The following is a 13,073-nucleotide window of genomic DNA, read 5'->3' on the forward strand; positions in this document are numbered from 1 at the left end:
ACATACACCTCCCAGAGTAACCTGCTGGCCTGAGAGTGAAGTGTCTTGACTCAACTGAAAAGGCCAGTCTCATAAGGTAAATGTGACACTGGACTGGCTGTCTAATTAGGTAACAATGAGTTACCTAATTCACTCCGCTCAGTCAGTTAGGGAGCTTTTGAGCACTTAGTTGGCCAAGAGTAAGTTTTGCCAAACCTCAGGTATGATGAAAGGATATTTAGTCCCAAGGTAGCAACCCAAAGAGTATAGGCACCATCATTTCTTACATGATGATGGTAGTTAATATTTTTTCAGCCCTTCTCGTAGAATGCTACTTCTCAAAATAGGCTCTTTTTTAAGGGAAAAAAGAAAAGTTCTATGATCAAATATATTTGGAAGATAGGGGGAGGGTATAGCTCAAGTCGTAAAGCGCGTGCTTAGCATGCATGAGGTCCTGGGTTCAATCCCCACTATCTCCATTAAAAAAAATTAAATAAATAAACTTTACTACCTCCATATATATATATATATATATATATATATATATATTTGGAAAATAAATAAAGGCACATAAGACTCTTTACTAAGAGCCTTTAGTGTGTGGGCATCCTTTCTGAATCTCCACATGGCATGTACCATGTCCCAAACTTTGCTGGTCACAGACATTTTTTCCATGGAGTATCTCATGGGACCAGTGTTCTGTAAAACACATTAATAGTACAACTCTCCAAACAACTTTAGGAAATATTCTATGGTCCTCTGCAGCTTGAAAAATTACCAGAGCTGAATAGAAATAGGCATTTGTTGTTTTCAAAGACAAGTTAGACCGATGTTTGAAGCTGGTAGAGCCTGACTGCTCCCTGTGATCAGGGTGAGCCCCAAGAGGAAACACTTAGGGGTGGACTTCCCAGCTGGAGTGCGTCTCTGGGAGGAGAGGAAGGCGGAGGGGACAGGGAGGCAGGGGAGAGAGAGGAAGAACGTGACTGAGCAGAGCCTGACGTGGGTGTTCAGGAATCCAGCAGGCCAGGGGGCGCCCAGGACAAGCTGGAAACGCTGGATGGGCCCGACCTCCCAGGTCTTGAGTTAAGAGCTCCCAAGTTAAGAGCTTTGACCTTTTTCTTAAAGACAATGAAACGCCAGTAGGTGATTTTAAGCAGGGAGGGATAACATAGATCTTCATTGTAAAGGTCTCTTCGGTGTGGGGAATGTTTAGGGGTGAAGGGGAATGGGGGTGGGGAGACCCTGCTCTAGGGCAGGCGGAGGTGTGGGCTCCAGGAAGAAGTGAAAGGGTCTAGAGGTTTCTAGGCCTCCTGGGCAGCTGGTCGCAGGTAAGGGGGGAGAAGGGGAGGACCACAAAGTGATCTCTCAGTTTCCGTCCAGAACAACGTAGGTGGTAGTAACACCGTTTAACGAGCCAGCAAATATTTAAAAGAAGAAAGGAGAAGAAAATCTATGAGCTTGAGGGGTCTTTGAGGGACATCCGAGAGGAATGCTGAGTAGGTATGTAATTAGAATAATATAGGAGTATATTTATAAATTCTTGCTATGTAGAGTCTTTCTGGCATGAAACAAAAAATCAAAAGAAAATATTAAGACGTAATTTAATAAAACTAAAATACAACATATAGGAAAAAACAAAATACTTTATATATATTTAAAAGGCAAATGAGATTGGAAAAATTTTACAACCTAAAGCAGATCAAATGCAATATACTTAATTTCAAGGACTATTTCAAATCAAGAATAAAGATCAACGTGAATGATCTGGTAGAAAATCAAACAGAGGCTAGGAATAGGGAGCTGTTTGAGAAGAAATACAAATGACTATAAACATATTTTTAAAGTATTTAATCTCACTGGGAGTCAAAGACTTAGAAATTGAAACAATACTTAAATAGCAATGTGGAGCCACCAGAGGGACAATTCTCAGTATTTGTGTGAAGAGAAGGGAATAAAAGCTCCAGGCTACCCTGGGTAGGAGTGAATACCGGCCCTAGGCTTCTTCCTGGAGCACAATATGGAAATAAGCTCAAAGAAACAATCATACATATTCACTAAGATGCATAAGCGAGAACATTCGCTGCGATGTTGTTTATAATAGGAGAAAGTTCCCAACTCTCCACAAGTTGAACTGAAGATGGATTTTTTTTAAAAAATCATGACATATCACATAATGGATGACAGGGTAGCCAGTAAAAACAATAAAACAAAAGCACATTACTTAATGCTTTATGATACACATATATTTTTAAGTGAAAAGTAGATTTCAATATAGTACGAGCAGCATGGTTCTTCTTATGTTCAAGTACATGGATTTACACTACACACTACATATTATACACACACAGATCTTCAGGAAAATCCCTGGATAAATGTATCCAAATTTTAACAATGCTTTCTCCTAGTAGTGCAGTTTTAAAGGGTGGGTTTTTTCCTATAACTCTATATTTTCTCATTTTTCTTCCATGCTTTTTATTGTCTGTGGGATATAAATGTCTGAGAAAAAAATAAAAAAACAGGATGCTTCCTCAGTATTATTTTTGCATACATTGATGAGTATAAATGGCTGTGCGTGTTTATAAACCAGTCAGAATAAACAAAACCGTCTGAAAATCATTTTCTGGAGTGAGCTCACTTCTCTGTCCCAGGAAAACCCAAAAGGAAGATGCAGGATGTGACACAGATAAATCGAAGGAAGATCAGAAGTTGCTTCTCCTACATCTTGAGTGCTGGCATCTTCCCCAGAAGCACAAATGAGGCTCCCTAGGGATGGACTGAGGACCAGGCTCTGAGGAACGCTCCAGGGCTGGGGAGGTGGCCACAGGGGCTTAGCAGGGGGGCGCTCAGCATGCAAGGTGCCCTCCAGCCAATGACAACGTTCCTCTGCAACTTCAGTGCCGCCCTCTTCTATCGGGCACCTTACATGTCAAGCTTCCCAACCTGTAACCAGACTGACCCTGACGCTTTTGTGGGTTGAAAAAGTGCTGAAAACAGAGACCTGACTTACACTCTGCAGCTCTGGACTCCTGGGTTTGACTGGAAAAGAAAAGAATGAAACCTTCTCTGCCCCAGCGGTTCATAATTCCTTTTGAGAATCTGATGATAATCTGAGAGCCTTCCCTCAGCAGGTACATGTTCATACAACACTTCACATCTATTTTGGGGGATTCAAAAACTCCCTGAAACCCTTGTGGGTGGCGACTTTGAAGGAGCGCTTGTTAAGCAGGATCCCCTAGTCTAGAAGTGACTCTTCCCACTCAGAGCCCCAGGGCCACCGAGGCTCCTCTTGAACCAACCCTGTCCTCCCTACCTGCGTTGCCATCAGGCAGTTTTCTGCCCCCATCCCGTCTCCCTTCCCACACCTGTCCCGTCCTTATCTTCACTAATAATTCAGCCCTGAACTGAGAGCATCTCTCTCTTATTTCCCACCACCACCACCACCTCTCCATTATTCAAAATCCAGTCACTGCTGTATCTTCCAATAAAAATAAATGCAATTTCTGTGGAAGACGTATTTGATCCTTCCTCTCTCCTTCCTGCTTCCGTCAGCACTGAAATGTTTCAGGTGTTCGTGTCAGGGCTCATCTCTCATGTTTCAAGGCTACGGCTCTGGAAACGTACAGCAGTGGTAGTCTTGGCAAGTGTCCGTACCAAATGCTGATTTCAGAAGAGCCTCACTTAATGACAGCACAGTAGGCTGTTTTAAAACAGATCTTCATCCAAGCAATGCCTACTTTTACATTTTGCAATGGGATTCAGATTTTGCAATAACGTATGCATAGAGGTGTCTGGGCTTTTTAACAGCCACAATCTCGGGGGTCTTGCAGTAAATTTGAAAACAGTTCCCAGATCACTTGCCTGTAAATCCTGGTGTGCAGACACACGTGCCATTGAGGCCGTCACTGTCACACGTGCCTCCGTTCAGACAGCTGACGTTAGCGCAGGGGTCCTTGTAGGCTTCACAGTGGATTCCTGCCAAGAAACAGACACAAAAGGGGTGACTCGTTAGGGAATCTCCAGCTCCCAGGGCCCTTGAAAGGACGACGTTTGAACAGCCTTTAACAGTGTGGAGGCTGATTCCCAGAGGGGGTGTGTGTATGCATGCGTGTGCACGAGTGTGTGTGTCCACATGCCCACCCTTGAGTTTAGATTGTTGCAAAAACACGTCTTATGAGAAAATAACAAATTCAGCACCTGCTCACAGGTCCCACCATAAATTCTTTTATGTACTTCTCTGATTACACACCCCAAAGCTTGGGGAACAGAAAGTTAAAATTCTGAAAAATAAAACGTATCAGTGATAAATGCTTTCTTTTTTTCAACTGAAGTATAGTTGATTTATAATGCTGTGTTAGTTTCTGGCGTACAGCAAAGTGATTCAGTTATATATGTATATATTCTTTTCATATTTCCATTATGGTTTATTACAGGATATTGACTATAGTTCCCTGTGCTACACAGTAGGATCTTCTGGTTGATCTATTTTATGTATAGTTTAGTAGTTTGTACCTGCTAATTCCAAACTCCTAATTTGTCCCTCCCCTATTCTGCTTTTCCCTTTGGTAACCATAAGCTTGCTTTCTATGTCTGTGGGTCTATTTCTGTTTCATAAATAAGCTTATCCTGTGTCATATTTTTGATTCCACATGTAAGTGATACCATATGGTATTTGATTTTCTCTGTCTGACTTCCTTCACTTAGTATGATAATCTCTAGGTCCATCCATGTTGCTGCAAACGGCATTATTTCATTCCTTTTTATGGCTTAGCAGTATTCCATTGTATATACACACCACATCTTCTCTAGGGTCAAATGCTTTCTAAGTCTCCAAAAGAAACAGAAAATAGCCAGACAGCCTAGATAAAATATCAATATAATTGATAAGCAGCGTCCTGAAGGTGAAGATTTGCAGTCAGATATTTAAACAAGCCCCAGTTGTACCTTGGAAAACTGCAAGGGAGAGAAGGAACCGTTTGTCCCTAGACTCCATTCTCAAAGACCACATCAGTTCACCACATGCTGAAGTAGCGTGTAGTGCACATCACCTACTATGCTCCACACCCTTGTGCAGTGCCTTATGTCTCACTGATCCTCACACCAACACCATGAGACAAATACCCGAACGCAAGGTCACCAGTTTGGCAGGGAGGGAGCTGGGATCTGAGGATGCTGGCCACTTGAATGTGAGTCTGCTTGCTGAGTATTTCCCTGAGACAGAGCTCAGACAGCCAAGGAAATGCACAACATTCTGTGGAGCTCCGTGCCCATTCAATGAAAAAGAGGTATTAAAGAATATTTTAGAGCAAAAACAGTTCCCATTGGTGTAAAAAATAGTCTGCATGTGCATGTGTGTTTGCAAATGTCTGAAGTGGGACCTAAAGGAGAATGAATTACTCTGAATGTCACATTATGTATTTCTATATTGTTGGAATTTTTTCACAATAAGTATACATTATTTTATAATTTTATTCAAACAAAACCTTTGAAAATCCAATGCTATTCGAAAGGATTTGGATTTCTGGTGGTGGTTCAGCGGAGTGTTGAGAAGGATGAATAAACTAATCTCGCTCTCTCATCTCCCACCCTTTGGAGAAAAAGATAAATTACGTTCTGTGTAAGAATGTATATAATGATAAGCTCTCCCTTTCCGACAGCCTCAAGAAAAAATAAGCATAAAGTAAATAAGGACAGGATGATATTTACTTAATTTCCACCTCCTGACTTCACTCATATTGTCCAAAGGACTGCCACACGCGGTGACTCACCCTTTTGTCACTGAAATGATTCTTGCTGGGATTTTTTTCCCTCTCCTTTCTTTTTCAACTTTCAATGCTCAAAAGGAGGGGAAAAATGCAAGAGAAAATAGAAACAGAACTAGCCATCTGTAGTCACACCAGTGATTTAGCTGAGCCTGCTAAAGCATTTTACAACGGATGGGTTTTCGTTTCTTTTTATTCTTTGCCCTTCATAGCCAACCTACAAACAGTATTCTGCCAGATACTTTTCTTAAGCGGTCTTCAGATCTTTGCTTTACGTCTCCCCAGTTGACCACCCCCCGCAACGCCCCTGCCTCATGCCTGGTGGGAGGTGCTCCCTGCCCCAACCCATGTCCTGGCTCCCTCTGTCTCCGTGACTTGATGGAGCCTCCAGGACTCAACAGCCTTAACACACCCAGGACTCAGGGTAATATTCAAGCTCAAACTCATTTGACGATTAAAGTAATTATCTGCATAAACTGGTCATTGTTCTTCACTGGAGTGTGCACAGCCTCTTCACCCAGAAGTCTCTGTTTCCATTTTCCCACTGATCCCCACGTAGCACAGGCTGAACTGAAAGAATACAATGCAAAAGAGCCTTTTCAGCTTCAAAGCATTTATCAAAAAAACAAGGATTCACTTGTACCCCAATGTTCACAGCAGCACTATTTACAATGGCCAAGATGTGGAAACAACCCAAATGTCCATCAACAGATAACTGGATAAAGTAGATGTGGTTTACATACACACACACACACACACACATATATACACACAATGGAATACTATTCAGCCTTTAAAAAGGATAAAATAATGCCATTTGCAGCAACACTGATAGACCTGGAGAATGTCATTCTAAGTGAAGTAAGCCAGAAAGAGAAAGAAAAATGCCATATGATATTGTTTATATGTGGAATCTAAAAGAAAAAGGACACAAACTCATATAAAAAACAGAAGCAGACTCAAAGACATAGAGAACAAACATGTTTATCAGGTGGTAAAGTGTGGGGTGGGAAAGGAAAAATTGGTAGTTTGAAATCTGCACCTTTAAGGAGTGATGGAAATGCTAGCTATCTTGATTGTGGTAGTGGTTTCATGGGTGTATACACCTATCAAAATTCATCAAATTGTACATTTGAAATATGTGTAGCTTACCACACAGGAATCATACTATAATAAAGGTGTGAACAAAAAACCCAAAAGGATTCACTATTTACAAGTTCCCAGGAGGCTGATTGATGGGAACCAGGTGACAAAAAAGACTTTCAATTTGTAATGGGAAATACAGCCACAACCAAGGTTCAGAGATGTCTGAAAAAAAAAAAAATCCATTGGACCTAAAGTAAAAGTAATCAAGGAAGATCTTTCCTGGGTTTCTAGTAATACATTTACCAACCTAACTTTACAATATTAGTGTAACTAATACACTAGCACACAAATTACCATATTCTTCCAATAAGGCTGAAAAGCACATTCTAGACTAAGTATGCAAGCATCTTAACCTAAAAAGCCTTCAGTAAGACAGATTTGATGAAAACACCCAAGATAATAAGCCATTTCAATCTTTTGGATGTTTTTGAAGCAATAATTTTATCCTTTGTTATTTCTCTTTTTCAAAAGATAGGACATTCAGCCACTTGAGATTCACTGAGAGGTTTCTGGCAGCAAGAGCGGTCCAAAGCTAATCTTCCCAGCAACACGGTGACTATGAAGCAAGGTGGGCTCGAAAGTCCCCAGTGAGCACTTTGCTTACTCATGTTTCTATACGCTAAGCCTTGCTAATCCCTTTGTAAAAAAATATATTTGTCATGTTGCTCAGCTTGCTGATTAGAACTGAATAGCTCTGAGCTAGAAATCTGAAATGTAGAGAAGAGACAGCTGTGAACACCACTGAGGTGCCGAGGGAGCGCCCACGCCGACTCTCCTCCTCGGGCCCCCTGGGCTCCACCTGTCTGCATCCCAATTTTGAGTGTTGGGCATCCTGTGTCCTTTCTTCTTTTGCCCTCTCCCCCAACCTGCTCTGCCCCTGGGATGTTCTTTCTGCCAAACCATCTGATGTTCTTTCTCTGAAAGTTGAAACTGACCTTCCTAAGAGAACTCCATTCTGCCGCCGTGCGTTGAGAGCACATTGGGATTCCCATCATGGCAGAGTTTATGGTGTTAAATCATAACTTATCTATTCTCCTGTCTGATCCCCCACAGCTGTCTGAGGTCCTTTAGAGCAGAGCCATATCTCACCACGTGGAAGAAATGGTGGTGTATCACCAGGATCCTGTTCTTTCAGGAGGGGCGACAGGCTGTGTACTTTGGCTGACACGCAGGTAGGACTGCCAGCAGACTGAGAAGCCATTCCAAATCTGCCTCAGAAACACCCTATTTTGTCAGGAAAAACCAGGTCCGCACTTCAAACCAAGTCTGGGGAATGACACACGCATCACCCGTTGGCAAAGGACGGGACACGCACTATGACGAAAGTGCTGTTTAGTCTCAGGCAAAAATAAACTGTAATTCAGTCAAAACTAATAAAAATTCATACTTTTTATATTAAGGGATAGAGGGGCTATATTTCTGAAAAGATCTTTATTCCAACGGGGCTCTTTAGAGCAGTCAATTTTAGAATTAAAATGAGTAAAAATTCAAAGAGTCTTGTGCCAATTGTAAATCTTTGTTGTCATCACAATTTGGTCGTGATTAATGTTTAAAGACTGAAAGACCATTATTTTACCTCCAGGAAAATTAAGTCAGGTAAAGAAAATTAACCCGAAGTGTTCTCTGAACTTCATATTTACTCTAAGACATCACCTTATTTTACTCAAACTGCTTTCCTCCGTGAAAACTTTCCCAGGATTTCAACCTTGCAGAGCTCAACCTCTCCAAGTCACTTCAGAAATTACAATTGACATCCCGACCTTAGCCTCACGATTCCTTGTGTGGGCCAGTCTCAGTCTGCTCTTCTGGTTAAATAAGAGCCTGATAAAAGAAGAAATCCTGACTTATCCATTTTTCTGTCTATCACAGTACTTGAGAAGAACCATGTACACAAAATACCCAGAAATTCTTGTTCACTGGTTACACAGAGGAAATAATTCTAGCCAACAAAGAAAAAGTTTTCATCTTTTCAATTATAAATTTCTGCAGACTTTAAAAATGAACAATTAGGTACAATGTGATGAAACTCATAACCCAATGATCTTCTTTCTGAGACCCTACCCACCCCCCAAAACTATGAAAACTATATGAATAAAGGTGTTCATTCCAGAATTATTTATAGTGGCCTCACATCAGATACAACAAAGGAATGCATAAATGTTACCCCATGGGAACATTACATAGCCATTTAAAATTGAACTAAAAGTTTCTAACAATCTCTAAACCAAACATAAATAATGTTAAGTATGAGAAGAATGATACAGACTGGCAGGTATAATCAATTGTAACTATACAAACATGGATATTAAAAGAAAATGGAAATAATACAGATTATGATTGCTCTTACAGTCTGTTGTACAGCTGTGAGCTATCAAATTTTCTTATCTCTAAATTTTTATTGTTGCTACATTATTTTCATAATTAAAAATTGGAGTATTTTCCTTCTAATGTTTGTCACCAGAAATTCCAAATCTTGTGACGGCTCTCATCCCCTCCTTCACTCTTCCTCTGGATGGGAGGGTTAATCCCTTCTATCCTACCTCTCAACGTCTGCCCATCACTCTTAGTTTAGAAGTTCTATCACTTATTGCTACTTTGCTAGAGTTTACACTCCCATCTTCAGCAGTCTTATTTAAACCCTAACGTAAAGCTCTCTATAAGTATATATCAAAATGAAACAATCACTTTACCTGCCCACTGGGATGAGATCTTTAATACACTTGTATGCCTTCCAATCCTTCCCATACCCTCCAACTCATGGGTTTGGTTAAAATAACATGAAATTTAAGTTTGATCATTTAAATTTTTCCTTAAGAACAAATATAATGGCATACCCTAGGGTGACTCGCAATGAGTCACTCCCTTGTATAATTCCCTCCCACTGAGTGTGAGCTTCTAACCAACAGCGTTTGGCAAAGTTTAAGAGATTTTGAAGATGCAGTTAAAGTCTCTAATCAGTTGACTTTGAGTTAACTGTAGGTGGGCCTGACCTAACCAGGTGAGACCTTTAAAGAGGTGCTCTCTCATCATTGCTGGGTTTCAAGAAGTAGACTGTCAAGAATTCTACAGCCACAAGGATACGAATTCCGTCAACAACTTGGGGAGACTTGGAAGCTGATTCTTCCCTATCTGAGCCTCAGGTGAGAGCTCAGTCCAGCCAACACCTTGATTCCAGCCTTGGATTCCAGACCTTAACCAGGGAATCCATTATCTATGCCTGGACCTAGGAAGCTGTTAGACAATAAAAAGACGTTGCTTCAAGTCCCTATCTTACAATAATTCATTGTGCAGCAATGATCATTAAAACAGTAAATATGCCTACTTTTTCAAGATAGTTTTCTTCACCATTAAATCAGCATTCACAACCACATTAATTATCTATTTAGGTTTATCCCTGCACTTAAAGACACCTGCTTAACCCTCTCCATCCTCTTCCCTACCTTCCCCTATCTGGCTATTTTTGTTCTGATTTAGTTCCAATTTGACGAAAATACTTTATAAAATAAGTTTCCTAGAGAGGGCACATGGTGTTATGTTTCCTGTATCCTTAAATGCTCAAAGTGTCTTTCTTCAGCTCTTCAATACAAATGAAGCTTTAACTACCAGAGTTGTTCACTGAAAAGTCTAAAGCACTCTTCACTGTTGTTCAGCTTCATTACAGAGAAGAGCAATTCAGTGCTGATTGGATTCTTTTTTTTGTGTATAACCTGAACTCTCTATGAAGAATCTTGTTAAGGGGGAGGTATAGCCCAGTGGTTGAGTGTGTATTTAGCATGTACAAGGTCCTAGGTTCAATCCCCAGTACCTCCATTAAAAAAAAAAAAAGATAAATAAATAAATCTAATTTAAAAAAAAGAATCTTGTAAAAAATATTCTCTGCATTCTTGCTAGAATTTGGAAATTCTACCAGGAAATCTCAGACTGTGTCTCCTCTTCTTCTTCAGTCCCCTGGCCTTCTGTAAGCCCATTCTACTTGAAAACTTCAATCTTCATCTCATAGACTTCTCCTTCTAGTAGCTAGTTGATCCTGATTTTATTTTCACGTGTTCCTTTCTCTTCCCCACCGTCCATCATTTGGATGAAACGTATCTCTTGGATCTTTTCTCCACATTTTGTGTCTTTTCACTCAGTTTCCATTTCCTCATATTTTTACCTTTATCACAACGTAGTTTCACCTTTTGCTTTTCCAGATCGAAACTCAATTTTGAGTAGTATATATTATTTTTTCACTTTCCCTCTTGAGTGCTTAGAGTTGTTGGCTTTTGTTGCAGTTTTGTTTTTACTTCCTAGATTTTTCTCCCTCCTTGACTGTTTTAACAAGCCTACCTGCAGACTCTGACGCATACTCAAGTTTGAGAACCACTGCCGTGGGATGTGGAAAATTCGATAAATTTGAAAATGTTTGCAAATGATAACCTCTCTTTCATTCCATGAAGATGGAAGTAAAGCCAGTTACAGTCTACAAGTGAGTGATTTAATACAGAGCTTGAGAGAAGTGGCAAAATTTGGGAATACCCACTGAGAAAAATGGAGGAAGAAGGTGAAAAGGCTGGGATCACAGTCCATGAATTTGTGGCGTCACTAGTGGGTCATCATATACAATTTCATTTCCTATTTCTTGGTCACGATCACATGACCAAGGGTGACCAAAGACAGGAACGTAAGAGGCATATTCAGAGCTTACCTCATTAATAATTTTGTCATTTATCAAGGCGAAATTGACTTCATAAGATCCATCATAAACTAAAGAATCTTGGAATGAATTCTTTAACTGCAGTATAATCTGTTTATAACATTGCATTAATTTCTGATGTACAGCAGAGTGATTCCATTATTTAAATTTAAATAGAATTTAAATTTTTGAAGCATATCTACCACTATTCATTCTGTCATTGAAGAATCTCAAAATCTCTTCATAAGCATGACTGCCCTTTCTTTAAACAGACAAAATAAAGACAGGTCAGTTGAAGAGTTTCATCCAGGGTCTTCTATAAGCTAGTGGCACTATCAGGATGACTACTTAGGTCTCCTAAGTCATTGCTCCTTTATTCTTCTTTCCCGACTTAGCAGACTCCCTATTTCTCAATGCCCTGATCAGCCTAGAATTGAAATCCATGTGGTGAAGCCAGCACATCCATCCTTGTGGGAGCTGGTGGAGTTCAGCTCTATCTAAATGGACATCCTACTCCATGAGAAGCGACAGATCTGCTGAACAAAAGCAAAGACCTGGCCCAGCCTCAGCCCTTCCATCCAGGGCCTAGATTAAGTTTATCTGTGTGCCCTGCAAAACCTCGAGGCTCACCAGAAAGGTCTCTAAATAAACGTGGGTCCATCCAAAGAGAAGCAATGTCGGCTACAACATGAGGTCACCAGCAGATGGATGGTATCAAGTAAGTGGTGGTGAGAGCAAGAGGTTAAGTGAAATGGCTATAAATAGAGTCCTCAGAAGTATTACAAAAATCTAAACCCAGCCCTGAAGTCTTGGCTTAGGAACAGGCTCTCTGGCCTAGTGCCATCTGAGGGGGTCGGGGCTCCAGTGAAGTCACACCAATGAGCCTGCTGGGGAGGCAGACGGAAGGGCTTTCCAGACCACGCTGGCCGGGCTCCCGAAGGCTAACACGCTGCCCCTTGGGTTATCGTGAGGCCTTTTGCATTAGTTCATGCACATAAGGTCTTAGAACAGGGTCTGAACATTGTAAATACTCCTTCCATGTCGGCTCTTTCCCCAGAGTGACTTTGACACATGTCCACTCAAATGAACTCACATTTCCCTCCCGTTTAATGACTCATTTAATGACAATTAACTCTCTGGCCAACATGTGAGACTCCACCTGCCTCCTCCACCAAAAAGCACAGCATCCTCTCCTCGCCCAGCAAGCGCCACAGAGCAGACACCTTCCTCCCCCATGGCCGTGTCCTCCCACTGTGTCTGACAGTCCGCTTAAAATCACCTTCTATCGCCAGCTTTTTACACATTCGACGGAGAAGAGGGTGAGGATACGAGAAGAAGGAAAGGCAGGAGAGAGACTTTTTTTCAGTTCATAGAGAGGAAACCTGAGACTTGCAAACTGTTCTCCTCGGCCCCAGAAATCATCCCACTGCCAGCGTTTGATTCTTATTCTAAACAGTTTCATGCTCCAATCAGAGGCTGAGAAATCCATGACGTCATTCAGAGCCAATCCGGCACCA

General features: G+C 41.0%; 1 protein-coding gene across 3 annotated transcripts in view; it reads right to left on the minus strand.

Moving 5' to 3' along the window:
* DNER (delta/notch like EGF repeat containing) overlaps positions 1-13,073 on the minus strand; it is a 263,556-nt gene that overhangs the window by 22,687 nt on the left and 227,796 nt on the right. For all 3 annotated transcript variants that reach the window (XM_072961804.1, XM_072961805.1, XM_072961806.1), the window contains one exon: positions 3,838-3,951. In XM_072961804.1, coding sequence (XP_072817905.1) covers positions 3,838-3,951 — 114 coding nt within the window. The remainder of the gene's footprint in view (positions 1-3,837; positions 3,952-13,073) is intronic.

This window comes from Vicugna pacos, chromosome 5 (genome assembly GCF_048564905.1).
Source record: "Vicugna pacos chromosome 5, VicPac4, whole genome shotgun sequence".
Lineage (NCBI taxonomy): Eukaryota > Metazoa > Chordata > Mammalia > Artiodactyla > Camelidae > Vicugna > Vicugna pacos.